Source organism: Pagrus pagrus, assembly GCF_965226575.1.
Source record: "Pagrus pagrus genome assembly, chromosome: 7".
Taxonomy (NCBI): domain Eukaryota; kingdom Metazoa; phylum Chordata; class Actinopteri; order Spariformes; family Sparidae; genus Pagrus; species Pagrus pagrus.
In genome coordinates this window covers 25,128,258-25,156,236 of record NC_140191.1, presented here as the reverse complement: position 1 = coordinate 25,156,236, position 27,979 = coordinate 25,128,258, and the positions used below count along the sequence as shown (strand labels likewise).

At 44.0% G+C, this 27,979-nt stretch overlaps 1 protein-coding gene across 2 annotated transcripts in view; it reads right to left on the bottom strand.

Annotated features, from left to right (window-relative positions):
• The window catches only part of LOC311259894 (nuclear factor of activated T-cells, cytoplasmic 1-like), a 70,822-nt gene extending 43,156 nt beyond the window's left edge, over positions 1-27,666 (bottom strand). For both annotated transcript variants that reach the window (XM_084357281.1, XM_084357282.1), the window contains exons 1-6: positions 27,316-27,666; positions 22,544-23,636; positions 20,351-20,510; positions 10,313-10,515; positions 6,610-6,782; positions 5,525-5,665 (exon numbers count right to left, since the gene is read on the bottom strand). In XM_084357281.1, the coding sequence (XP_084213407.1) occupies positions 5,525-5,665; positions 6,610-6,782; positions 10,313-10,515; positions 20,351-20,510; positions 22,544-23,636; positions 27,316-27,424 (1,879 nt within the window). In that variant the 5' untranslated portion in view covers positions 27,425-27,666. The remainder of the gene's footprint in view (positions 1-5,524; positions 5,666-6,609; positions 6,783-10,312; positions 10,516-20,350; positions 20,511-22,543; positions 23,637-27,315) is intronic.
• Positions 27,667-27,979: the final 313 nt, after the last annotated feature.

Here is a 27,979-nt window from a genome sequence, read left to right as displayed (position 1 = left end):
AGCCTGAAGCAGAGGTGGAGAAGCTGCAGCCCAGGCTGTGTGGTGCTGCCGAGCTCCAGGCAGCGCTCCAATCGGACCAGATGTAAAAACTATCCAGCTCACCAGGGAATTCCCTTACCTCCCCTCTGAGTCAGAGTGTAGGCTTTCCCCAGCCCTCTCTCTCTCTCTCTCTCTCTCTCTCTCTGTTTGTCTGTCTGTCTGTCTGTCTGTCTGTCTCTCTCTCTATTTTCCCTGCCTCTAGCACTCATTCCATCCATGGAAAGCGGGGCAAGCCAGAACACACACTGCAATAGGTGCGCCAGGTATGTCCTCTTACTCCAGAGCCAAAAGAGCGGTTTGGGCAAACTGAACCACTGACACAACCTCAATGCATACACATAATAAAATAGCAGTAAAATTGAACCAAGCACAACAATGCAAATGAAGATGGAAAGTTTCACGGATGCCCATACCGCGGTACAACTCTCCACTGGGAGGAAAAATAAAGACATGACCTATTAAAATACATGTCAACAATAATTACTGGTGAAAAGAATGTTTACATTGCCGCAGAAACAGAAATTTAGACTCAAGTCTATCATTTTCTCGCTGCTTTCCATGCCATGTGTGCTCTGTGATGGGCTAAAAAACTAGGAAAAACTGTTTTATTAATCCATCTATTGAAGGAATAAATAAAGTGTATCTATTAAAGCCTATAAAAACCCTTTTGTTGGGAACCTTAGAAATGGATCTGACTACCACTTGCCATTCATTAACTCAATAAAAGTCAACATCAGGGCAGGATGCGATCACTCCGAAGCGCCGTTGTCTCAGCACACAAGGTCAAAGTCAGGATTTCTAAGGAAGTCCCGATTTTTCTGCCTCTCCTCTTCCTCTCCTCTTCCTCCCCTCTCCCTCTCCTCCCTCCCTACCCTCTGAGGGTCTTGTCTGTTCCGTTTCACTCCTCTACAGGGAATCCCTCGCGGATGACTCACTGAAAACACTTCCTACTGAACAACGCAAACAGGCCCGCAGGCTAACGGCAATAGTGCGCACACACACTTACACACAACAACAAACACGCACCAGCACATGCAGTGGATGCACAGAGTTTGCATCAGTTATCCTGTGGGTGACGGAGCGGAGCAGTGGGGATGGACGTGGCATTTGAAAAGTAGAAGTAATTATTTTTCAAGGCACATTAAGGTCTCCCGCAGTGGCAGCAGCTATGAGCTCTGCTCATTTGATACTGGGGACATCTCAGGGGGAGCAGACAGACAATCAAAACAACATCGAGAGGAGGGGGGGGAGCTTCAAGTGACAGAGGGAAACTATGATTTAACCATGTAATAGGTTAAAGAATGCATCGGTCCTCAGGTTCTCCCATTTATCTACCTGCCCATGAAGAATCAACTTATCTGCCTTTCACACATCATTTGCACTGGTGCAAAATGTAACCATCAGAGCAAACACTACAGTATGTTCTACCGCAAGTGTCAAACATTTAACTTCAAATTTAACACAGCTTTATGGGTAGCCATATTTATTATTTTCCTTTTCATTTATTTATTCTTAGCTTCTCTTTTAAAAATGCTGACAAAAATAAGTTGTTTGCGTTAACTAGATCCTGTAAAAAGCATTTACTTCTGAGGTCCTCAGCACAGCAGAGTAGAGCTAGCATGTGGAGCTGTCATTATCTTTTGCATTATCAGTCACATTTATGGGCAGTTGGAAAAATGTTGCATCAATGCCATTTTTTTCTTTAAAATTTTTATTATTCAACATTTTTTTTAACATTAATTTATCAGAGAAAACATGCATTAATTTAGTTTTTTTGTTTTTAATAATTTAAGGCATTGATGCTGTGTTATGACACTTTTGAGTTGTGACTTAAAATGTGACAGGAACGTCCAAAATCTGTTTGGGGTTCACAGGGTTAAAAAAGTAAATAATAATAAAACATTTATATATAAAATATATATAAAAATATATTTGCAAATGTTTCCCTCATACTGTAGCTGTTTCATGAATCTCCAATTAAAGTTACTTCTCAATTTTTAGATAATACCACCGGCCCTGGTCCCTGTAGCGTAAACTGAAGTGGCAACACGGAGCACCGATGTCAGTGATTTCCTGAGGACTAGTGTATGTTCTTGGTGTCTCTGTTTTCATCACTTAACCGGAAACTGTTAATGGGACAATCTCTCAAATGTTGATGTCATCCATTATTTAAGAGGTCAATAATGAATTGTAATCTGCAGGCGACTCCAAAACAGGCATCTGGGTATGTTTACGCTAAAAGCAGCTAGCAAAGGCAAATGGAAACAGTTAAATAAATACATGTATTTTATGATTTATGGCTGTCTCATTTGTGCTAATAGGCCTTTTGTGCTGTGTGTGATCTCCCTCTGACTCAACTTGGATGATTGTGACTGTGTATAATTATTCACACAAGTTGGATTGGGACTCTCAAAAAAACGTCTGTTGCTTCTTAGGATTTGTGGAATTTTCTGGAAGGTGTTTATTGGAGTCAATTTTGGAAAGTGAGCCGCCGTCCTGACCTTTGATGGCAGCGACAGTAATGGCTGTCACCACTGTGGCAAAAGCGGTGATTGGTGTTGTGCTGTACAAAGAGCTCGGCTGTGCGTTCACATGTGTGTGTCTCAGTGTGCCTGTGTGTGTGTAAGCACATGTCTGCGAGTTGTAATTATTGCGGTCCAATGCTCTGTATTTCATGGGTGCATTTAGTCATGAACTTTTCCAGAGGAAAATAAAACCAAAGTTATAGAATAAATCTGTAATATAATTATAATTTTATTGGGTTCTTTTTTTCCTCATCCCAGTTTGGTCCGTCTAAATCAACAATCAGAGAAATCTTACGTCTGAGAACCTTCATCAAACAGCAGGATTCTCTGATTAAAAAGCCAAAAGACAATATTTCACAGTGTATTTGGGACGTAAGTACTTTTCCACACTCATGCTTGCCCATAGATAGTTGCCATTAGCGAGTGATGTGTGTGTTCCTGTGTGTGTGCGTGTGTACGTCTGTCCGTAATGGGCTTTTTGACTTAGGAGACCCTGGAAGTGGTGGGTCATTAAAGTTTACATAAAAGCAGGCTAAGTAGTAGACAGACAACCTCTCTTTCGATCTCCCCCTCTTCTTCTCGACACCACAGAGACGGAAAACAAACCGCTGAAATGTCGATGGCAGGCACGAGTGTGGGGATCCCGCTAGCGCAGAGCTCCACGCCGGCTAATGTCTTTAACGGGTATCGGGGATAGAGGTAAGACGAATGGGGAATGAGGGAGTGAAATGAGAGAAAAGGAGGAAACAGAGAACCCGGGTCAGACAGAGAGGGGGTGAAAAAAGGGAAATACAACCAAGAAGGGGTCATGAGTCTCAAATAGCAGGGGGTGGAGAGGTGAAGGTGTTGTGTATGTATGGGCTTTCCTCTCCAGGGGATCCCCCTCCATGACTAAGTTAAGCCAGGAGGAGGGAGACCCCCTATTACCAAGTTCATCTACCTCCCCTCCCCTCACCCCAATTCTGTCTATTCCCAAACCCCTCAGGTGCTTAAGAGTACTCATAGGGTGAGGAGAGGGAGGGAGACATGAGTGTAGGGAAGAGTAAGACATTCAATGTTCATATTTTCATAAATATTAAATTAGCATTTTCATAATTTTGTAGGAAATTGAGTCAAGACTGACTCATTTTTTAAGTATTTTCCTCTAATTGTTGGACTGCAGTTTGAGTGAGCTTCACTAGCAGTGATGAGGGATTCAAGCATTTTCTACTGATTCATACTCTAAAATCAGTGGTTTACTGACCAAGTGTCGCCTTCCGACCTGGTTCAGCTTGTGGTCCAAAGGGGACTTTTGGTTGATTAAAGCATGAATAGTTGACAAGTAAAGAATTGAAATGTGATTTGGGAGAAGTTAAAAGTGAGTCCTGTTTTCTTTCTTTGTTTTTTTCACTGTACGTACAATGCTGATTTAAGAAGTGTTTAAAAGAGAGGGGTTTCTTTTACCCTGCCAGACAGCTGGATTCGCAAAATCGTGTGATCATGTGCTCTCTTGAATCCGTCCTGCCTGGCTTCAAGCTATGCACTTGTGGCAAGAATGACATTGTCGTCTTTCCTCGATGGGAAAAAATGTTTTTTCTTTTTCTCCCAAGTGGCTTCAGTAAGAGTTTGATTTGCCATTGGTGTTAGTGCTCGTCGACTGTTGGTCTGATTAGCCCATGAAAGATGGTTTGTCCAATCACCTGCCAAGTAGGGCTGGGCCATACAGCCTTAAAATAATACTGCTATATATTTAGGCTTTATTTAGGATAAATGATATACGTATATCTTGATACTTGAAATCTCCTTTATAAATGCTATGACTGGGCCACAAACTCAAATACCACTATATTTTTGACTGCAAAATCTGTATTGCAACAATATTGCAGGGATGAATATTGTTTCCTTTACAAGATTTTTGATTAATCATCATCAGTAATGTGTATATAATGACTAAGTGAGTAAAAACAAGGATTAGAACAGTTTGGTAAGTTTGGAAAATGACATCAGTTTCCTGTAATGCAGCCTTTAAAACCAGAATAAGACAACACTTATGCCATATCACGACATAACGATATCCAAAATCTAAGATAATATAGTCTCATATCATGACGTGGATATGATATCGATATATTGCCAAACCCTACTGCCACGTAATTAAAAAAAAAGGCTTTTTCCAAAGTTTACAAGAATTACCTCCCGGATTGTTCCGTGTGATAAACCACCTGGCGCGCCAGGCTCGGGTTTTTTAACCACCATCACCAGGAGTTAGGAAATCTATGACTAATCATTTGATGATCCTAACAAACATCCTTTATCTGCCTCCCTCACCCTTCCTCTCTTGTTGCTCATCATCATCATTACCAGCAGCACTGTGCTTCATCGGACATCAGAGGTACCACTGTGCTTGACCTTTGCTTTGATTTATCGGGTGCAATCAAGGAAATGATCATTCACTTGCAAACTTGATCAGTGCTGTTTTTACCATCGCGCCCTCCCACACAGGGAGGAAATGCATGGCAGAAAACGTCTGGGCATAAAAAAATAAAAAATGGAATAGCCTCTAAACTGTGACTCAGTGACGTGCAGGCAGGGTGAGGATCCGCTAGAATGGGTGCAGGAGGGAGCTGCAGCGGTGGAAGGAAGCGAGAGGGTTAAATGTCAAATGCAGAGGGAGTCAGGGAGGAGAGACAGTGAGGGAAAGTGAGAGAAAGAGACGTTGCACATGCCCTGGTTGTGATTCATTCCTTAACTTGTGGCGAGCACCAGCGAACAGGCAATGGAAACTTCAGCAAATGTAAATACGCTTTGGTTAAAAATATAGTGGCTTAATGCACACCACATGTGGCTCTCTGGCACGGCCCGCTCTATTTTGACGGGAGGAGAGACTGAGGAAATGCGGCAGAGGCAGAGGGAGAGAGACATTTGAAAGAGATATTAGGAGGGGAAATTGAGAGGCAGTAAACATGGTGTGGTGAGCTTACCCTGCGCCTTCTCCACAAACACCACCTTGGAGTCGGGGAGGAAGTTGAGGCCACTCAGGAGCATCATTTTGCCTCCAGTGGCGGGGTAACTATCCACACTCTGCTTCTCCACCAATGGAAGCTCCTGAGCTGAGCGCTGGGCTGTTGGAGGGAAACACACACACACACACACACACACTTAAGTTTGATGCCTGATCTCCAGCCACTCCAAGAAGTACAAGCCCAGCACAGTAAAACAGCAGTTCTTGGTTAGGGGAACAGGCTTATCAACTTTATTATGATGATTTCATGACCCCTCGCTAGGAAGTTTTCAGCCAAGAGCAGCTCTTTCTTGACATCGAAAAAGGCGGACAACTGATCAAAACAATATTTTTGTGGTCAGATCCTTAGTCATTATTTCCATTTAGCTTACGGCCAACCACCTGTCTTTGCTTTCTATAAATCTGGCTGGATTGTCACCTTTAGCCTCTGGGACACAGTGACCAGATTCACAGCCAGAGACACATATATTTTCATCACATAGCGGTGCATTTCATCGAATATCCCATTGCATAATTTTAGAATAGGAGCAAACTAAATAAACCTTCCCTGTAATGATGAACCAGCTCGGATTGTGGTCCATAAACTATAACGCCAGCTCTGTCACACCATCTAACTTTAATTGGCTTCCTTGGGTGCAAATAACATCACACCTATATACACAAATGAATAACAAAGAAACAGAGGTTTCTTTCAATGTGCTCATTCAACCGTGCCAAAACTGGGGCTGGCAAATGACCTTTGTGGAACCTGCGCTAATGGGGTAGTCTTACCACAATAACTTGTGCATTCAGTCATAAAATGGGAATTGAGATAGATAACACGTGTGTCTGGCATCATGTACAATGCATCCATTGCCTTGGCAAATTGCTTTGATCACATAAAGCTTATTGAGTGCAGAGGCACTGAATTTGCTCCAGCAGGTAATAAAATAGCAGCTCAGTTTATTGGATTACAACAATAGATGCCACCTTTCGCTTAACGCCAAGAGAAAACGCATGCCAGTTTGCTGTGAGTTTATTTCTCTGTGTGGGCGTGTGACTTACAGCATTCAATGGGGTTGGAAGTAGTCTGCAGGGACACCGTCCTGCCGTTGGGCTGGTTGATGTGCACTCGAAACACCAGCCTTACACGTGTGTTTTTACGCCCGATGTCTGTTTCCCCTTTGCGAAGCTCGATGTCCGAATTGCGCAGCTTCAGGATCCCTGCACAGTCAATTCTGGGACGGAGGCAGAAAAGGGAAAAGTTTATCATATAGATGACATTACATAAACAAGATAGCGGGTCTGTTTGCTGATAAAAAACAACTTTTTTAAGTATCAGTCTCTGCTTTCGCTGCTATAGAGAGGCGTAGTCCTGTGCCCTCTGGTGTGCCCCATGGGACCTTATTTAAGAAAAAATAACCCCAACCCCAATCCCAACCCTAACACCTAATCCCTGACCTTATTCCAGAAAAACCCTATTGCTGAAATAAGGTCCCGTGGTGGTCCACCAGAAGGGGCATGACTTCATCTCTCTATTACAGTTCCTACAAAATATTTTCTACAGAAAGTACTGTTCAGACAAAGCTGAAAATGGGAGCGGATCTGATTTCTCGACTCTGGCTGTTAAAACTGAGATACTGAGCGGAGTTGCGGCGCAGCAAAGTCCCCGCTGGTGTGACAGATCATACACTGGAAGTTCACTAGAGCATGACCGTGTCATTATTAATCCAGCATGTCATCAAAGACAGAGTTGGACATTAATGACTTCACATCACAGTTTTAAGGGGTCACAGTGGTCCAAGAATTAGCAGTTCTCTGGAGGAATCCTCAGAGCCGAACACACCACGTCCCATCAGCTGCAGGCTGTGTACACAGAGTCGCTTTATTGCAGCGAGCCTCTCCAGTCCTTACACTTCATACATTTAGAGTTTAAACCTCTGTAAATCATTGCCACGTGTAGCAGTAGACCCTTCACTGAGCTGCCTGTCTTTATTTATTTCATTTCACAATTTGGGAGGTAAAGGAATGAATTTTCTTTCCCTGTTCTTAGCGGAAAAAAGGCATTCATTTTCAGACGTGGCCTTTCATGAATTGAAATAAAACTGGTGTGGCTGGTAAAAAAAAGTGAGGGAATACGAAAAGGATACGGTTTGGCATTTCAATTATTTTACGTGGTAGCTTTTTGGGCACTGTTCCTGGAACATGGTAAATGTCAGGTTTTATACCTAGTCATTCCTCCCCTTGACTTTGGTTTGGACAGTTTAAATAAACTGACCACCCATTCCTTATCACACCCGCATGATGTAAGTGTTCTGTCATGCATATGGTTTTAAAACAAACACAACATGATGGACATCATGGAGGAGTTTGCAGTACGTTTCCACGACCTATATAACTTGAGATGGGGGACAGTTAAATCTTCCATGAGGACATCTTTAGACTTCTCAATATATGCGCTAAAGACAAGTCAAAAACAAGTCAAAAACCTACCTTGTGTTATGTTACCTTGCTAATAAGGTTACAGGTAGCAATGATTATACAGTATGTTGTACTCAGAATTTGCAGAAGGGGATATATACTGCTTTAAATTAAGCTACTTCATGCGTATGAGATGAGATTTTCCCAGAATAGGAAAGGAAGACAGATTGAAACTGTCTGAAAGTTTGACTACAGCTCTCCACTGTCTGCATCCCACACAGCTAGAAAATGATTGCTGGCACGAGAGCAGAGAAGTGGATGCTGCGTTATCAAGACGACTGTTAAACAGCTCAGTGGAAAGAGACAGTTAAAGGTTTTTCTTCATCTTTGACCTTTCAGGCAGTCAACGGAGAAAGGGAGAACTTTCACTCCTCTTCTTTTTGCGTGTGTGCTGACGACAAAGGAAAAGCAACTTCCTCTACTATGTTTTTCATAATATCATATTCTTCCCAAGGGACACGTTAAGTCAAGTCATTTTAGGGTCACCCCTAAATATGATACAATATAAGGGAAATTGCGGTGGTGTCGGAAATGATATTGTGAGGCAGTACGAATGTTAAAATCATCCAACCGGGCAAGGCCACTGTCCAGTCAGGAAACTCTAATGTCCTATAAATATCTTGCTCCCCTGCATTTGAACAAATGTTTAAATAGGTCCTACCAAAATAGAGATGCATTTAATCATTCTGATTCCTTTAACAAATAAATGTATGTATTTTAAAATGTGAAACAGTCAAGCTGCAGTAAGAGGTAACGGCCTTATGTAACCTATGTTCAGATACAGCGGTTTTATCCATAACACAGAGTTCTGGGCACCAGTCCAAAATATTCAGTGCTGCCTGGTCTGAATGGAGCCTCAGGACAGGAGCTATTGCCTGGACACACTGCAGAACAAAGCCCCTTAGATTACTGCAAGGCTGGAGGGAGGATAAAACAGATGCTAATGTTTTGAAAGGTAAACCAAGATTATATTTAGAGGAGCAATTCATGTGATTCTAACCACACTTTTACAAAGTCTGATTGAGCTCAGGACCACCAAAACTCATAACGAGCAGAGAGCCACCCTAATGGGCAGAGCAAATTAGCTTGTTCACTAGCTCATCATGTGGTAAACACTAACCTTAGCTAACATGCATGTTTACCACGGTTTGGGTTTGGGTTAGGTGATGTACTTTTTCCAAGTTATGAGTGTCAGTGTATGTAATCGTGATGAAGGAAACTCTTCATTGGGTCGCTGACTGAAGTTTATTCATTCAAGCTTATAAAGATCTTGTTCTGTCAGTAGTTCTCTGTCTCTTGTGATCAGAAACATTGAGCGAAGCTAAAGTCTGAGGCTGTTCTGTAAATAGTTTTCTATCAAAAAATAAAAACATCAACTTCTGATCAACCCTTATCAATTTCAGGCATAAATTAACAACTTTCGTCGAGCCCCACCAGCTTCTGCTTTAAGCACCACCTACTTACAGCTTGAGCTCCTCCCATTCAGAGTACGGATATGGATAACTTGGTTGAACGGATATAGAAAATGGTGTACTCGCTCATCCCTAACAATTACATATGTAACTGAATTGAACAACACCAACAATAATGTTATTACTAACCTCTGTGCCTATCATTTTAGTCAAAATGTAAAAAACACTAGTGGGAAACGGGGTTTGACTAGCGTTTGAGTGCACTATAGATTACAATTCTCTAACTATGCAGTGCTTCATTAGTGTGAGTACACTGCAGGCTAAAGGGGTGTGAGTAATTGAGCAACCTGAAAATATGATCCTCAGTTTGGGGTGCAGTGTTCTGTTTAGCCGACCTGTTTGTTCAGTGGTGGCGATCTATACCATTCAGCTTGCTGCCAGATACTGTTGGCCAAGCTCACTGTAACGGGACTACGTCACACTGGTGGACCATGTTAATGTTTCATGGCTCTGGCCTGGTTGTTACTTTTACGATATTATTTGGCATAAAAATTGACTTTCTTGAGGGCTTCTGGTTGGTTATTTTTCAACTGCAAGCCTCTAACCTCTACAGCCCCTGCACATATTGGTCCTAATCAAGTCATGAATTCTGAGAACTTATTTCTTACTTAGAAATCATCTCTTGGGGTGGAAGCACTTATTTAGCAGTGTGGCTGCACAGCACCTATCATCAGGCATTCTGTTTGGACAGCTAAAGCAAAGAGTAGGGTGCAGAGAGAAAGAAGTGCATGTGTGTTTTTGTGGGGGTATTTTAAAGTAGGGGCTAGAAATGTGGAAAGAACAAGATTGATAGGTGAAGGTCTGAGAGCACTCACATGGCTCTCATGTTGTTTTCAGGCAGCAGAGGGATCTCCAGAATTTTGGTGTTGGATTGCATGACTTCGTGGCTGGCGGTCGAAACGGTCTTGCCGGTGATGCGGTGGACCTGGTAGAAGGCATGTGGTCGCAGGAGGCGGTCGTCTGCGGTCCCTATGAACAGCTGCAGGGTGAGCGGCTCGCTTTCCATGTAGCCATAAAGCTGGCGGGAGAACAAAGGGACCCAGGTGAGAGGCAACATCACATTTTAAAACCCCCATCTCAGGCAACCCCTCATTTAGGAAACAGAGATTGAATGCACATCAGTTACTGATAGTTAACGGGGGCTTTAATGATAGCTCTGACATGGTAGAGGGGCTGCGAAAATGAGCCCCCTTTCTTTGTTTGTTTTTTGGTTGGGATGGAGACCCTTTTTCAGTGGTCTTTGCTGAGCTCCTTCTACATTCCTTCAGGCTAGGGTGAAAAATAAAGGTTTTTTGATGTTTCTCATGTCTGTCTGGGGTAGGGATCTCTTGGGTACAGAGACATGGGGGCTGATGGAGGGGCTGGCTTCCAACCACTTCAGTGTTCATTAAAATCTCACTGCTGCTGTTAAAAAAAGGCAGGCAGTCGACAGTGACTCAGTAGAAAGTGACCATTACAGAGACAAATTAAGACATCGGGGCAGTCATCTCAGGTCTTTCTCAAGGTAAGATGTCCACAGTCTAAAAAGATCAAGGAACTGATAATTGGGCTAATACCAAGTTGTATCTACGGGATGAAATCAAAAATAGGACCGTGACAAACTGGGTGAGTAAAATAAATGTCCCTATATTGGTACAGTGGCTGTCAAATTCAGCAAACTTTACACCTAAATGCAATAACACCAGAGAACTTCATGGAGCTTGGCATGCAGACGGGACCCAGCCCCTTTGCCTTTGGGCAGTTATGAACATGCATTATGATTTCCATTAAAGCTCCGAGACTGTGTCCCACTGTGATGAAAGAGACTCCTGTATCAGAACCACCACTTCAAACAGCTCCCACTTCCTCTAGGAGACCTCCATTAGCTGCTACTGCTCAAGTAATAAAAAGATCAAATCTTTTTTTTTTTTTTTAAAAGAGAAGAAAAACTCCACGGTTGTGCATAGTTTGAGAAGTACTGTTGACTTTGGGGTCGACGACACTTCAAATATAAACTGTGGCTGCCAATTTGCATTCAGCATCCCTGGATCGTTTTCTGACAGAGCCTAAAGTAACATATTTTGATGATTTAACCAAGTGTGTAATGGCTCAAATTCCAAAGTGTGGTGAAGGACAACTGATACTTAGTGAGTGATTTCTGACCAGAGTAATTTGCCAACCAAATGTGGAGTCTCACACTGCAGACCTCCCAGAATATCCATGCCCTTTTGCAGTGCTAAGTGGTCGTATGGGCGGATGTCGGTGTGGACTTCCCTCTCCAACGTGAAAACCATCAGAAAATGAAGAATCCATCTGGATCAAACCAGGAGAAAACCAAGACGACTAACTTCTCAGCGAGTGGACCTCCTTGGATCCACCCAGGTGGCTACTTGACCGCATGTGACATTTACTGTGAGGGATCACTTGCTCCAGACCAGCTCCTCACCAAGCCACGGCCATCTGAAAGATCCCACAAATTGGTCAATTACCCCGGCGAACACCGGCGCATCACTTCAGACCAATTTTCTTTGAGCTCCACGAAAACAGTCGTACCATCACATGGAATAAAAGACCCCTGTTGTTTATCTAATGGACTGAGTCATATAACAAAATGCAGTCCACATGTAACCTATGACATTATCTGATTAATGGGTTTATAATTATCCTTCGCAGGGTGGTTAGGGACGGGGGTGTGAGGAGGAGGAAGGTTGGTGGAGGATTGGAGAACTACGTCATTAGAAGTCTGTGGAAATTAGTGCTACAGTGTCACGGACACCTAATGTCTTTGGTTTGAGAACAAATTTGTCTGGACACTGTAATAAAAGCTGTCTGGCTTCGCAATACACTTGAAGATTAAACGTCTTTGGTCTGAACTTGATGACAGATCTTTTGGATTTTGGATTGGAGGCAGAGGATGTTCTTTTTCTTTCCAGTAAAAGAATTTCAAATTATGTTGAATAAAAATAGAATATGACTAGTAGAGCTTATATCCATATGTTCCCCAGCACCAGTGGTTATCTGGCTTTGTTCTTTGATTCAGATATCAAGGGAGTGTAAAGGGAGTGGTAAAGCTAAGGCTGTCATTCATCGCCAGTTCCAACCGTCCTATTTTTCTCCTCCGCTCCACATAGTGTCTCTAGCAGCTGTCTTGACCTGTGAGCTAGTCACACATGCTAGTCATCAGTGAGTTAGGCCGAGGTCAGGAGCTTCTTGAAGTTTTGGCATCCCAAGGGACCACTTCATCTATGCGGTGATCTCACCAGCAGACCCTGCTCTGCTTGTTATATTTTACTTATGGTGTCACCAGAGGTAATTATCCATAGCCACACATGCTACCAGTTACTTGTGTATTGACTCGTGAGAGCACTATGGAGGAGCATGAGGTACAAATCTGCAACACCGGAGCGTTAAATTGCATGACGTCCCCCTTATGATTTAATAAAACGCAGGCAGCCGCGCTACAAAGCTGTGTCGTCTGTCACTTCTGCCTCGGCAGGCTTCTTTGGATTCCTCGGTGACCTCCAACCATTACCTCAGCCGCCACGTGGCTGCAAGGAGGCCCGCAAGAGAGGCAGGATGGACGGGAGGGGATGGGGGGGGGGGGGTCTTTATCCCTTCACTCGTCTCGCGGTAGCCGGAATGACAGTGGCGTCCACACTCAAAGCCGTCGTGACCTCATGGAGAGGAGGAAGTGATTAATGAGGTCAGGTAGTCCTCTTGGTGACGCTGGTCTTCCAAGCAGCAAAGGAAGGCGGTCTAGTCCCCCCTGGGCGACCTCCCCTGATCCCTTTACCATATGTGCTCCCTGACCCTCTCCCTTTAGCTTCTGCGTAACTCCTGTGACGCTCACTCTAATGCACGCCACAAGCAGAGTGCAAAACTTACTTCTTCATTTTATTCTCAAAGGGGGAATAAAAACGAAAAAGTCGAGATAGTATCGTAAACTTTAAGTGTGGGCTGACGACAGAGGCTCCACACACCTGTGACCTCAGCTTTGTATTTGTGTGTAATCCAGCCCGTGAGTTTGGACCAGAGAGCAGCTAATTTTGACCAGATGAGCCTTCCCCGCTGTAACTGCAGCCTATCTGGCACACGCACTGTATATTTATTTTGAGATCATCTGAACCGAGTTTGAATCGAGGCTTGATTTGCAGCTGTTTCAGGGTGCCAACTTCTGCCACTGTGTCAGCTAGATCCATTTACACCTCCCGCCACAAGCCACCGTTGCACGTGCCATTTTCGATAGCTGAGGCTCAAGTAAAACACTGCGGATATGGCAGCTGATGCTTTAATTGTGTAATTGTATGCAGCTGTATTGTCTGGGTCAGTTGTGATGATGTGGAGGGGTGTTAAGGAGGGTGCATCCCGTTCATTTTCCACCATTCATGCCCCAGTGCCTTTTTACCATTACAAATCGATCATCGGCAGAGAAAGTTTCAAAAAGTTGTGTTTCTTAAAGGAACAGTTCACCCAAAAAATGAAAATGCAGTCAACAACTGAAGTAGATGGGGACAAAACATATATAAAAAAAAAGAAATGCCAAAAAAACCCAAAACAATATATCTCCATACAGCTCATTCGACAAGTCTGCAGATGCCAATGAAAAGTTATTTACACCCTCGACGTGCGGTCAAACTTTTGCACCTGCAGTGAAGATTTGAACATTTTTGGGTGAGTTCCTTTAATTTTCTTTCCTTCACTCAATGAAAATGAGTTTTTTTTCAACAGATTAATAAAAATATTTTTCTATCATGGCACATTTTATCCCACTGTGTCTTTACTAACAGAGACATTCTCAATGCTGCCTGCATCTGGCCTCAATAGTTCAAAGAAAGTATTTAAACATGTAATGTTTAATAAGGACTTGCTGGTAAATTAGATGTGTCTGGCCTGGCTTGAAATTGAGTGTGAATACACTCTACAGGCCTGCAGTCTGCTTCCTTCTATCCCTCTGCAGTGATTTCATCACTGCCTGGAGAAATGTCATGACTCGTAGAGGTCCACGTGGCGCAGAGAATCAGGGAGAGGAGAGGGAGAAGACGACTGGAAGCAGCAGACGAGGAGGGGGGGAGACCGAGGGGAGGAGAAATACAACAGCAGATTCAGGCTTTTTCCCATTATCACGCTCCCCTCTCTCTCTGTCAAGTGCTGACAGTCACACAGCCACCCTCTGCTGTACCCAATTAAATGTACACTCATCCAAGTTGTCTCTCCTTCCAGACTTTACTCCATCACCCTCCAGCCCTGCTAATGTCTCCAGTGCCTCATATTGAATGCATAAGGCAACATATGCAACTCTTTAATGTGCTGCCGTCCCATAGCTCCAAACGCTGCTCCTTTTATAAGCAACCAAACAGCTATATCCCCCTAAAGTTTTTCTTGAACCGAGCGCTTTAGTGTTATGTCATTGAGGGCATAGTTTCAAGCACAAGCCCATGTCTAGACCAGCGAGGGTCCAAATTCCATATAAAAAGAATGACTTTGTTACCAGCACAGCCTGCCTTATGAATATCATCCAAACCTACAGAGAATTTGAGTAAGATGATGCACGGATGAATGCTGTGCCCCCCAATAGCTCGATTACCCACTAGTGTCTTACCTCATAAATCTGTGGGCTGTCTGGTTATCACCTCAAACCAGTGAAAACGATGCACATTTCGCTTCCATTTTTTCCACTTGCTATTAACTCGTAATTAGTGGTAGCCCAATACCAGTGTAAGGGAAGCCCCGCAGATGGAGAACCACAATTTAAGAGTGGCATAAATACCCCTTTGGGCAACGAATAACAGCCCTGACTAAGCTCTAACAGCACTACAGGGTACACCAAGCCTTTTGAATATCAAACAAGAGGCGGCAGTAGATTTAATGAGCAATTAGCAGCTACAGTATAGGGTGCAGTAGATCAGGGCTTTTCTTTTGAGACATTACGCAGCCGCCAAGCACCGGATCCCAAGGTGAAACCGCACATGCGAAAGAATCGGAGCACATGTTTGCCAAGGTCTTTCATGTCGCAGTGGCGGAACCATACTGCAAATTTGATGTGCATTACATACAGTTGCAGAGGAAGGGAGATGGGTATTAAGTCACGCACACGTTAATAGGGATGATGGCCACATCCTGCTGAAATTACACCATGTCTGTTGCTGCTTTAGACTTAATGAGAGACTGAGTGAGAGAGTGTGTGTATGCGTGAGGGGCAAAGCCCTATAGCCCAGTCATTATCCTATACAGAGTAGCCATATGCAGGACTGCGCTGCAAGCAGAACGATAGGTTTAATACTCCACAGGTGTTGGTGTCTACTGTTACTTAGGGCCTGGCGGATGTCTGAGTGTTTCCTGACTGAGGTTGAACCTGAAAGCCTTTGCAACATCTTCAACTGAAAAACCCAGTCACCTTTACACTTCTTTATGTTATGTTTATGTTGTGTTTCTTCAGGTTCAGGGTTCAATTTTTATCTTGTGTCACAAAAAACACTTGGTTAGGGTTAGAGGTTAGGAGGTTTGGCTTAAAATACCTACTTTGGTCACCACAAACACAGCTAGAGATGCCCGAGGTCTTGTCAAAAACACTGGTTTCATTGCCATAAACACAGACTTCTTGTCAAAAATCGGTGTTTTTTTTATAGTGACAAAGACGGCTGGAAATTGTCCTGAGGTTTCCTTCAAAATATCCCAAAGTGTCAAGCCTATAAAGGTTTAAAAGTCCAATATGTAGGATAGTTGATTGTTGAGTCGTGTTCCCAACTCGCTTTGGGTTGATGGCAGGCCCAATCTACTAACCCAAGGTTTCGATATTTGATGACCTGGGAAACTGAAAGCAATCAACTGTCTTACAAATTGGACCTGTAAACGCCATTGGTCCCTCCTCAAAAACACCCAGTGGTTTCACACTTACAAATGTTGAAACGTGGTCTCAAATTGTGATCACTGGCTTGGCAGCACACTCCTTGGGCTGACTGATGACTGGGCTGCACCTGAACCCACATCATAGATCAGAGTCAGGTCATGTCTTCGCTCACCATATTGTCAATGAAAATAATTCGGCACAATCCCACTTTATTCCCACTGTTCTCCCCTGGAAAAAGTCATCAGTCAATGTCACGGTGTGTATTCTAAGTGAAGGTAGACCAGGTTGTTTTTTCTTCCTGAGCACGGCTCGTCGTCATCCTGTAGACGTTTGGCATAGCTGCGGTGTGAGAGGGGAGCGTCTGGAACAGTGTGAGAGGAGCCTATAGAGTACCCTCGATCCCCTTAATGGCGTTGTGGTCTGCTGCAGTAAATAAAGTGGAAAAGCAGTCACGGGGGTCACACAGCGGACCAATCGAGAGAGAGGAGGTTAAAAGGCTGCGGATGCGGAGGAGGGGAGTGAAGGACGGAGTCCGAGTCCTGAATAAATGAGTGAGATTTGAAACAGGAAGCCCGGAGAGCCGGTGTGTGCAGCACAGGGGTAATGAGTCGAGGTAACCCATAATCTAGAGGTTTTCATCGGTGTGCGGCTGAAGTACAGACACTCCATTCTCTCCACTCATCCATCCCACAATCTCTCCATCCTGAATGTGGTGTGGTTGTTCTGCAGCAACTTAGGATGATGTCAGACCTTACAGATGCTAAACTTTCCTGCATGCTTGTCAGAGAAACAACTCTGGTTGTTATTGAATAACAAGAAAACAACAGCAAATGAGCAGTTGAGCATCTCGGTTTGACTATCTGTCGCTGTCTCCCCAAAGGACATCGTGAGCTGTAGAAACAGTGTATCCCTTCATGTTTTTCATCTCGCTGTTTTTTCATCCAGCCTTGCTTTCCAACACACATGTCACCATCACTCATGGCACGTGTGTCTGATCATCCATGAGCTGAAGAAAACAACAGAGCCGTGGATGACTGGGCTTCAACCAAGGTAGGCCTGCTGGTGTGGGTTTGGGAGATGGTTGAAGGATGAACGGTTCACGAGGAGTGACATCCACAGGCCCCCCGGGGAGGGAGGAAGGCACCCGTGCATGGAAAGGGGAGGCGGTGTCTGATGGGTGCTGGGATTCTGACTCCTATCCACCCGCAACCCCACCCCCACCAGCACCAGCACCATGCTCAGCCAACCTCAGGGCCACCTAGGCCCTAATCAGCAGGATACAGAGCATCTCCAGGGGCAGCCAAGCCCCAGCTGCCTGGTGACTCCCTCTGCCCCTTCTCTCTTTTTCTCTCTACTCACTCCAGTCCTTCGCACAAACACACACGCACACACACACACACACACACACACACACGCACACGCACACTTCCTTAGCTGCTTCCTACACCCCTGTCCCTGTGTCATTATTGACTCATTCTCCTTGACTGCACCTCACCCATCCAACGCCTGCCACTCATTACCACAGGGCACTGGGGACTGCAGCATGCTGTATCCTCCAAGACTACAACAACACCATTTCGCACAACAAAGAAAGAGTAAGACAGTCAGATTTATAAGAGACTTTGTACCACAAACTGTGCAAAATCCCCCTGAAGACACAGTACATGCTCTTCTTTATATTTTACCCTCAAGCATGTACACATGATTGCGCCATCTTTATAGATTTATCTTTCTGCCAGCTGCCGTGCTTCCAGTGGTTTCCACTGTTAGGAAACCCTCAAGATATCCCAATTGACTGCACATTCAATATCAGATGCATTAATCACTCCTCGCCAAAAAGTAAGAGTAAAGTGTGAGCTATGCGAGTTGGGGTGTGTGTTTGATGGTAAAGCAGCTGTCATCATATTTTCTCCATGACTACTACTTACTGATAATGACCGTCGTACACAGTAAGACCTGAAAACATCCTCGCAAAAGCTGCCAATAAATTGGTGCCTGCGTAGTATGAAACAAACAACCCATGTCATCAATCTAAATCTGGACTGAACACTGTGTATACAATCAGACACAGGACGCTTACTCATGACGTTTCCCTCTGGCCCCTGGAGTGAGTCAGAATGTGTTGTAAACTATATCAGAACCAGTCTCACCTGCAGCCACAGCTGTGCATGGCAGTTTGGTCTGGTCAGCCTCACGGGGAGGTGCGAGGGTAAAATGTTGATTCACCCGCATGTTGATATACAAAGGTTTGTAATGAAAGGGGATGATTACCTGTATTTACAGAGAAAACCTCAAGGTTGACAGGCCTGTTTATAACACCACGTTGGCCAACAGCTGTCAAGTGCGTCTGACATTGAGCAGACCAGGATGTGCTGACAACATCTATTTACAAAACAGCCGTGGCGCTAACAGCGTCTAATGCTACGCATGTCACAGGGATGGACCACCGCCTTGAAACAGAACTGGTCAGTGCCCCTGCAAATATTAGGTTACGTGCAGTTTTAATTTGAATTGACGACATAAAAGGCAAAGTGACCTCCTTAACCTTAAGGATACGCACACATGGCTGGATCCCCACCTTAAGTAAACCAAGATGTCAGCGCGGTGTGATGACAGTGGAGCAGAGAAAGGAGCTCTGTGCTGCTGCTGGTGAGACTGACGTGTGCTCTTTAAGTGTTCGCCAAGTACAATAGTGAGAGGCGATGGCCCTGCTCTATACTAATTGAGTCAGCATGCACTGCTGCTCGTCAGGGCGAACTTTTGCAGCAGTAGATTGACTGCGAGCTCCGGGGAACATTAATAACACAGCAAACGGGCACATACAGAAATGTATAGACTGCGGTGTGTATACAGGGCACCGCTGCTGGCAAAAGTCACAGAAAAAGGGTTTTGAGGTCTGCCTTACTGGCTTCACAAGTTTGCAATGATAATATATGACGCATTGAATAGTTTGAAGTTTTAAATAATTGACTTGTCGTTTCTTTTTGCAACAGTTTCTTTTTCTCAGGGAGCGACCAATATTTTTTTTCAAGGCTTATAATTAATTAAGGAGACTGAAAACCAAAATGTAAAACTGATATTTGCAGTAAAAACAAAAAATCTTTAGCATCAACATTTAGAATAGTGATGGAATGAAGCTGACTCAAGTACTGTCCTCAAGTGCAATTTTAAAGTGCTAAAGATACTTGAGTAATTCCATTTTTTGCTACTTTATACTTCCACTCCACTACATTTATTTGATACCTTTAGTTATCAGTTTGCAGACTGTAACCGATCAGATAGTGGAACACTGAGTGGCAACGCAGAGTGGCGACTACAGACAGAGAGAGGATGCTGCAAACCACTGGTAAAATGTTGGATAATAGCTGCCCATAGACAGTCAATCAAACTCTGATGTATACTTCAATAAATGGGGACAAGCTGATCAATTTAGATTTTTTTAGTATGATAAAAAAAAGGTTATCTGATCTTTGTCCTGAATAAGTGAACTGACTTAACACATTTCTTATGTGGAAATTTAACATTTAGTTTTGTTTTTTTAATTTTCAAAGCTTTTTCACTTCAATCACTTTTTCACATTTCACAACTTTTTGTTCACATGTGACATTTTTGCAACGGTTGTAATTTTTTTTGCAGATGATGATGGTTTGAAAGGAAATCATACAATTCAGAATTAAACTAAGATATATTTTTTGTCTAGAATAAGAAATAGTATGAGAATGTCAGAGTCTAGACTAATGAGAGAAATGTCCCTGAAATGGCTGCCCTGACTTTGCTGTCTGACTGCATGCTGTCATAAATTCAGTAACAGCCAAATGTTCATGTCACTTGCTTGCTGTTGGACAGAAATAAAGTGCTGTTAATCAGCATGCACTTGTCCGTGTTTTCCCACTTATGCTGTAATGACAGCGAATTATCGCACAGTTCAAACATACAAAGCCTACCTTGTCTCTAGTAAACAGCGATGTTTAATAAAAGATCTGATTCCAAAACCATTTTGCTGACTAACATAGTGTTGGTGACATACCTGCACTACAGGGTGGCCACCGTTCAGCGCCTTCACCGCCCCTCGGCTGCCTTCGGTCTCATAGTGGGCCCTGTGGTGCGACTTTGGCTGCACCTCGATCTGTAGGTTGTACGGGCCGGAGCAGGATGGAAGCTGCCAATCCAGAGCTGGCAGTGACGGGCTGCAGGAACATGACACATTTGTAGGGTTAGGATAAAATAACAATGCTGAAAATGTCTGTTTTTATGCTCTACTGTTGGCTGATATAAAATAACTTGAATCTGTCTGTAAAGGTTAATATTTTCTGTACTAAACACCCTGTGTCTGCTTCTGCTTTCCTGAAAGAAAAAAAAAAACAGGAAATACTGTGTTTTACATTCCCAGGTCTCTTGGAACATAAATATGGAAAGTATTGACTTTGTATGTTTTTTTTTTCTCTCTCTGTTTAATTCTATTCTTAAAACTGTAGTAAAATTTGAGTTGCAAAGCAGGAAGCATCACTGCCAAGACACTAAATCACTGAACTTGCTTTAAATCAGCCATAAATTAGGACACTTCAGTGTAATCCAACTAACTTGATCCTTCTTCATTTCATCATAGTCTATAATCTAATCAATTGAAGTCACTGTTGACGTCCGTAATTCCTTAGGCCTGGGTAATAGTTAGTGGCCTGTTTTTGAGGAATAATTGAGAGCAGAATGTGCCCCGGTCAGAGAGCAGTGTGTTTTCTAGTATGGTGTGGCAGGTGGAAACAGACACAGGGAATTAGGAAAGTGACAGTGGGATGACAGATATTTCTAGGGCATAAAAACAAATCTGGGAATCGCCTCTTGATACATTTATTATCCCTCCAATTTAATGGCTGTAAAACTCAGCACAGCCCAGCCAACTACACTTGTATTAAAGACAATGGAGTTATACAATGGAATAAGGTCAGCAGCACACCCTGATATCTCTTTCTCAGAGCCACAGCTGGCCTCTCTTAACATCATTGTTCTTGAGATGGAGAGTCGGAGCTTCCCATGTGAACACCGTGGAGATATCTAAACCAAAACAAACATGTGCAAGACAATATTTCTCTATGCCGGATGCCTGGTAAACGCAAACCCCTGACCTGAAGGGTGGCTCGACTGAAACCAATCTCTGGCATCTTTGTGGAACTTGCTGGCTGTTTGTTGACCCAAAACGAACAGATTTCCCCCCGCAGGGCTTTATCTGCCCAGTCAGTGCATGACATCAGGCTAGCTACACAGAACGAGATGGGCCGATGGCGCGACAGACCAGAGCAGCGAGCCGGCTGATTAACCCACAGACTGCTTCCCTTTCAGCCATGCCTGTCACCATTACTTCCTGTTGCTCACTATCTTAATCAAACACTTGATTTCCGACAGGAAAGTGTGTTATTGGCTTGGAAAAAAATGCCACGAGGGTAACAATTGAAATTGAAAAAGCTTACCTCACTCAAAAGTCTAAAAATCAATTATATAGTAGAGTGCATGTGTAAATTTGTGTGAGCGCGTGCACGTCATTGTGTCTCTATTTGTGTTTGTGTGTGGGTTGCTATAGAAACAGTGGCACACACATGCAGAGCAACTCCTCCCTGTGAAATATGATTTATGAAATAGTTTTGATCTTCAAAGAGAACAATTTTGGAAGTGCAAAGCAGGCATCTATTGGATTTCTGCCTTTTGATATGGCCTTTGAAGATTCAAAACTAAAACAATCGTGTCCTTGCAGAAAATAAACAACACTAAATGTAGAAACATAAAAACGACAACGGGATAAAGTAATGGCATTAGTGCAAGAATTTCTTTGAATTCCGTTGTGCTGTCTGAATTGTTTTTAAGTAATCCTTCAGGAGAATGTTAGAAAACATAAATCTGTCTAAATAAGTAAACACGTGTGCTTCATTGTATTTTCAAGGAAATTTAGAGGCAGCCCTTCTGTGTTGGTTTAACATTGACAGTAGAGGAAGTACCACTGGGTTGGTTAAACAGTTGTGACTTTTGTTGAGTCTCATTCCCATCTTGTCAAATACTGACACTTAGTTAGAAGGTAGGGTGACTTTGGAAACCTAGAGCGTCAGTATTTGACAAGTTCAGAAACCCAAAGCGAAAACAAAGTGTTCAGAATGAGAGTCAAAAATAAACTATCGTACAGATTGGACCTTTAAGGTTTACAGTTCTACTATGTTCCTAGAGCCGCTCAACCCACCTGAGGTAAGGCTTGGGTTTGGACCAGGAGTAGGGATGCTGGGGCACATCCAGGAACCCTCCACAGTAGTTCTCCTTCTTGAGGGCCAGGCGGGAGGGGTAGTCCTCATGGCAGAGCTCCCCATCTGGGCCAAGCAGTTCGCCACCAGGCTCCAACTTTAGGCTCATGGAGGATGAGTGGTCCAGCATTGTCTTCCGCGTCTTGATCGGGATTCCCTCTCCCATGTCTACCACTCCATCTGTGGTTAGAGCGTTGATGGCAGCCACAATGGCAGAGTTGGTGTACTGGTTGGTGTTGGCGAGCCAGTTCTCATCTGTGACGCTCACCCTGGGGGAACCATGTGGGGATGGAATGGGCGACTGGATGGGTGAGCAGGATGTCTGACGAGGGTAAGGGGTGCCATTGAAGCTGTACTTTCTCTTTCCCATGCCACCGCCGTTGCCTCCGCTGCAGGAAGGGGAGTTCGGCCTGGAGCCTCGAGGTTGTGCTGGCCAGCCTTCCTCAGCCACAGCTCCGATCTGAGGGGAGGTGGAGGGTGAATGTTGTGGGGAAGTTGCAGGGCCGCTGGCATGTGGGCAGGACAAGAGTAAGGGTGTGCCTTTCGGAGAAACACAGGGAGACTGCCATGGGGAGTTCTGCGGGGAGTTGTCGTAGTTGTAGAAGCTGGACTCATATGAGGATGCCTCAGAGTTACAACTACGTGAGGAGATGCTACTCGCAGGGCTGAGGCAGGTGGGATCACGGTAGCCATCTGCATTGGGCAGTGTCAGCGTCACGATGGAGTTGACGCCTCGTTTGATGATGTGGTCCTCACTGCTGCTCTCTTCTACCTCATCCTCGGGGTACTGGCTGTAGGCAGTGATCTCAATACGGGGGCTTTCCAGGGCTGGGGCCCCATTGGGTCTCAGGCCGTGGGGCAGGTAATAGCCTGATGCTGCATGGTTATCATTCTGGAGGCTGTAGCCTGTCTGGTGGCAGGAAGAAACTGAGATGACTGGGCTGGACTGAAGGGTGTGGTACTGGGTGGCCAGACAGGGGTTGCCCATGCCCAGTGGAAGGGACAAGCTGACATTCGGTGTGTAGCTGTATGCATCTGAAAAGAAAGGAGTATATTTTAAGTTTATGGAAGTAAAGTTTATGACAGCATGCAACTGCAAATGCTCAGATTTGCACTGTTACATTTGAACAAGGGGTGTCATGATTTTGATTCTAAATCGAAAATCAATCGAAATGTGCTTTCAGGTGTGATCACCGATCATTGTTGGTGTTCAGCGGTTGAAGAATTTGACAAAGACATTTGTACATCTTTACAAATCCAGATGCCATAGTCTGACAATGGCATAGCCGTCATCGTTCACTGGCACCCCTTATTATAATGGCAGTTAACTCATTACACCTTAGAACAATACCCCTACACACATCTTACCAATATGTCTTGCAGCGAATGACTGCCTCCATTTTTCATAAACATCTGGAGAAGCTTAGCAATCATCTCAAAGCAGTTACTGTATGTGGTTGCTGTGTAGTCGCGAGTTGCACAGCCACTCTGTTTGTTTGATCAGTTCAGCTAAGGCTCTATTTGGCACTCCCTGCTGTCATATGTACTCTGCAGGAATTCCTCCAGCCGCGCTGATGGATGCTTTATTTGATTGATTGCATCACTCACTGAGTGAATTAGGCCCTCCCCTGTGGAAAACTGACAGCACTCTCGCATCGCTCTGAGCTTGTGATTAAGTCAAAGCCAGAGTTTGCTGCAGCGTTACACACAGATGCACGTCGCGGTACACACACAAACAAAGGGCGCGCACAGGCAAGCACGCAAGGAAATCACCAGCAGACAAGTGCAATGACATACAAGACAGTGGAGACACATGCAGCCGAGCAGATATGCCTCTCCAGTTAGCCTTGTAGTGGCTGGTTGCTGTGTCAACACTTGTAAACCTCAAGTCTGCCTTTTATTGATAACGTCAATGAGGGTAAAAGTGGTCAAAGAATGAGTACCATTCAGTCTGAAACCCAGTGAAGGGCATTCCCCTTGATGCAGCGTGCTATATTTGTTAACCACAATGCAGTGGATCACATGAAATGATGAATCTGTCACACACCAGATAATATGTGGGTAGGCAGTCTAAAATTAGTTTATGAGAGTCTATTTTCAGAGGTGACTATGTGATGTGCATCAGACAAGTTCAATATGCCAAAACAAGTTCAGTGAAGCACAGGACACCTTTCATAGAGTGCATGATTTATATAATGTATGTGCACATTATAGAAAATCAAATCTGAACGCCTGTTTACTTTCTTAAAAACACTTGAAACATATTATTCACAAAACAGAAACTTAAGAATGATATTATGGCATTACAATAAAATAGTCTATTTTGTTTGGTTAGCAGCATTAGGCATTTTTGCACAGATATAAAATGACTTCTAAAGTCTCACAGTACACTGCAGTGCCCTCACACTGTGCAACATACAGGACATGCAATAAAGAAAAAAAAGCCCTCCATTGCCCTTGAGTACCCACCTGTCTCAGGTTCATTCTGGACCTCTTGGCTGTACTCAAACACATAGCTGAAATCAAACTCTGGCTCTTCATGCTGGAAACTCATCTCCGCTTCAACATTCAAACTTGTCTGCCCTCAGCTCAGTGTCGTCTGATGCTTTCCTCCTCTGGTTTACCGTCTTCTAGTGCTGAACAGATAATAATCTCCTGCCCACTCCACCCGGTGCGACACACCTCCTTACTTCAGGCCTGACTGACTTTGCTGAGGGTTGCAGCTGTCATATTTTTTTTCCCCCTTTCAACGTGTGCTGCAACAAACTTGACTTCTTCTAACACCCACTCAAACACACTGGGGCTTTCACTCTTGCGCGCTGCATGATCTTGAAACTTGACTTTTCCGGGTCACGCGCCTCACATCTGCTGAACTAACAAAATTATAGCAGATCAGTCTCATTTGTCGGTTGAAACAAATCAGAGAAAAATAAAAATGACTCACTCTTGCACTCAAGGCAAAGCCGCTGCAATTGTTTGCAGTGCATTGAAAATGTGGTGTAAGCAGAGTTGATTTGAAAACACCGACTATCACACAGATTATAGCGTGCTCTTTCTGTCCTCAACAATTTTTCTCAATTATGCTATCACGATCAAAACACTCTCTCCCCACAACCAAACCAGCATGACTAAAGAACCAACGGGTTTATCCACGGGGATTGTGGTCGAGGCTGGGTTCAGACTGACGGGACCTCAGGGAGAGATAGGTGGTCGCCCACAGAAGTCATCTGCAGCCTCTGGAACTAAGAACCCCGGGGCTATTTATCGCACATGGCTGACTATGGTTTATGGCAAAACACCAGTGGAGTGTGTGTGTGTGTGTGTGTGTGTGTGTGTGCCTGCATCTGCGTCTGAGTTTATGTGTGTGTGTGATAATAAAGCAGCCCTGGGCATACTACTGAAGCTGTGTGTGGTTAAGCACGTCTCCTTGTCAAGCGAGCTACTCGGCATCCCTGAGCGCACTGATCACAGCCCTCTCTCTCATACACACACACACACTCATCTGTTACCAATTATAAGGCCTAGGACTGAGCGGCTGAAATGAATAATAATACAGCCCGCACCCGTCCATCTGAAACCTCAAAGACAAAATGAAATTCACAAAATCCACAAAAAGCCGGTGACATCAGCAGTGGCAGACTCTGTGAATTAACAGAGACAGGCTATCAATGACTTCTGATGGACCAAATCAAATTTCACAACCATAAATTGCAAATCAAAGAGCTTCCCTTTTAATGGTTCAGGCTTAATCATCCTCCAAGATAAACAAGCCAGATGATCTGAGGCGATCCCTGATGCAGCTCTTTACTGGCTGACCCCTGACCTCTGACCTCACTGTGCATTGGGCGAATAGACAATCTCACTGCTTTTTAAAGATTATAAAAAGTATTTGAACATTTTCAATTATTTTCTTGAGAAATCAAAGAAATCAAGAAATCAAAGCCTCAAAGATGACGTCCTCACAGTGTGAGTTCTTCCACAACCCAAAGATATTCAGTTTAGTTTAGTGTCACAGAGGAATAAAGAAACCAGAAAATATTCTCATGTTTGAGACTTTTTACAACTAAAAAAAAAAAAAAAAGTCAATAAGTATTAAAACTGATTAATCAGTCATTTAATTGCTGACAGCTAATCAATCTATCCTTGCTGTCTGCAGCTGGTGAACCTCTCATCAAGAGCAGTGCAGGTGACAGCGTCAACATTCTTTGCTCGTGATGAGGAGCACCTGCAAAGACAGCTGGAGACACCTAATGGTGTGGATGTAAAATGGGTGCATGCCACTCAGCGCACTTGAGTGAGTGCTAATGTGATCCTCATGCGGAGCAAAGATCAAGCGCAAAGAGTCATCTTTAGAAAAACAACAGTCACACACAATACTTTTGACTGGTAGAGAATGGCGTAATAATGTATTACATTTACAAAATAAAAGCATATTGTTAGCCAGTCATCAGTTGCACAAGTTTTAAGGTAATTCCAAGTGGATTTATTTATTTTTATTTATTATACATCCTCTGATCATATTGCTCCAGATCTATTCCACTGTGATATCAGCTTACCAAATGTTTTACCTAGACTTTACAGCTGGATTCCTATTGATTTCCACTATAGGAGCAGCAGCTGGTGTCAACACATCTTCAAATCAAATTACAGTACAAATCCATATTCAAGCGCTGGTTGAAACATTAAAAACAACGCGTAAAGCAATGCATTTTACCTTCTTCTGCAGACTTCATATCGGTGAGAAAGTGGAGTCCCCGCTCCTTACCGGCTGCTGCTCCAAAGCTGAACTTGGAATTGACGCTGAGGCAGAAGGTATCCTGCATTCAACAAGCGATGCGCAACTTTCTCTGGAACAAGCAACGCCGATGATAATATTGCAAGCGCTAGATTACTTCATACAGCATCAAATAAACGCATAATTCATAGCGGAGTTGAGGCAAAGCGAGTTTACGCGTAGTGGACCGTGCGCACCAGACGGACCCGCTTAAATTTTGTGCTATTGGATCTGGAGACCGGCGCAGGTAGGGCTGCTGAGGGGCACCGTAGCTGAGGTGAGTTTGAGCTCTTTCAGCCCAATGAAGCTTTTTCAAGAGTGTCCCCAGGTCGATGACGCAGCGCGGTTTGTCAGAGGGGCCGGCTCCGGTGCTTTTAAAGCTGGAAAACACCCTCCGTCCTCCCGTCAGTGCGCCGCCCATCCAGGGATGACGCGGCCGGCTCCTGCAACCTCCCGGACCGCCTGATGATGTCTTCTACCCTGGGATCCCATCGATGGAGGTGGGAGGTGTGTGCGTGTGTGTGTGTGTGTGTGCGAGAGAGAGAGAGAGAGAGAGAGAGAGAGAGTAAAGTAAAGTTTATTTCTAGTTACATTTGTGTTTTTT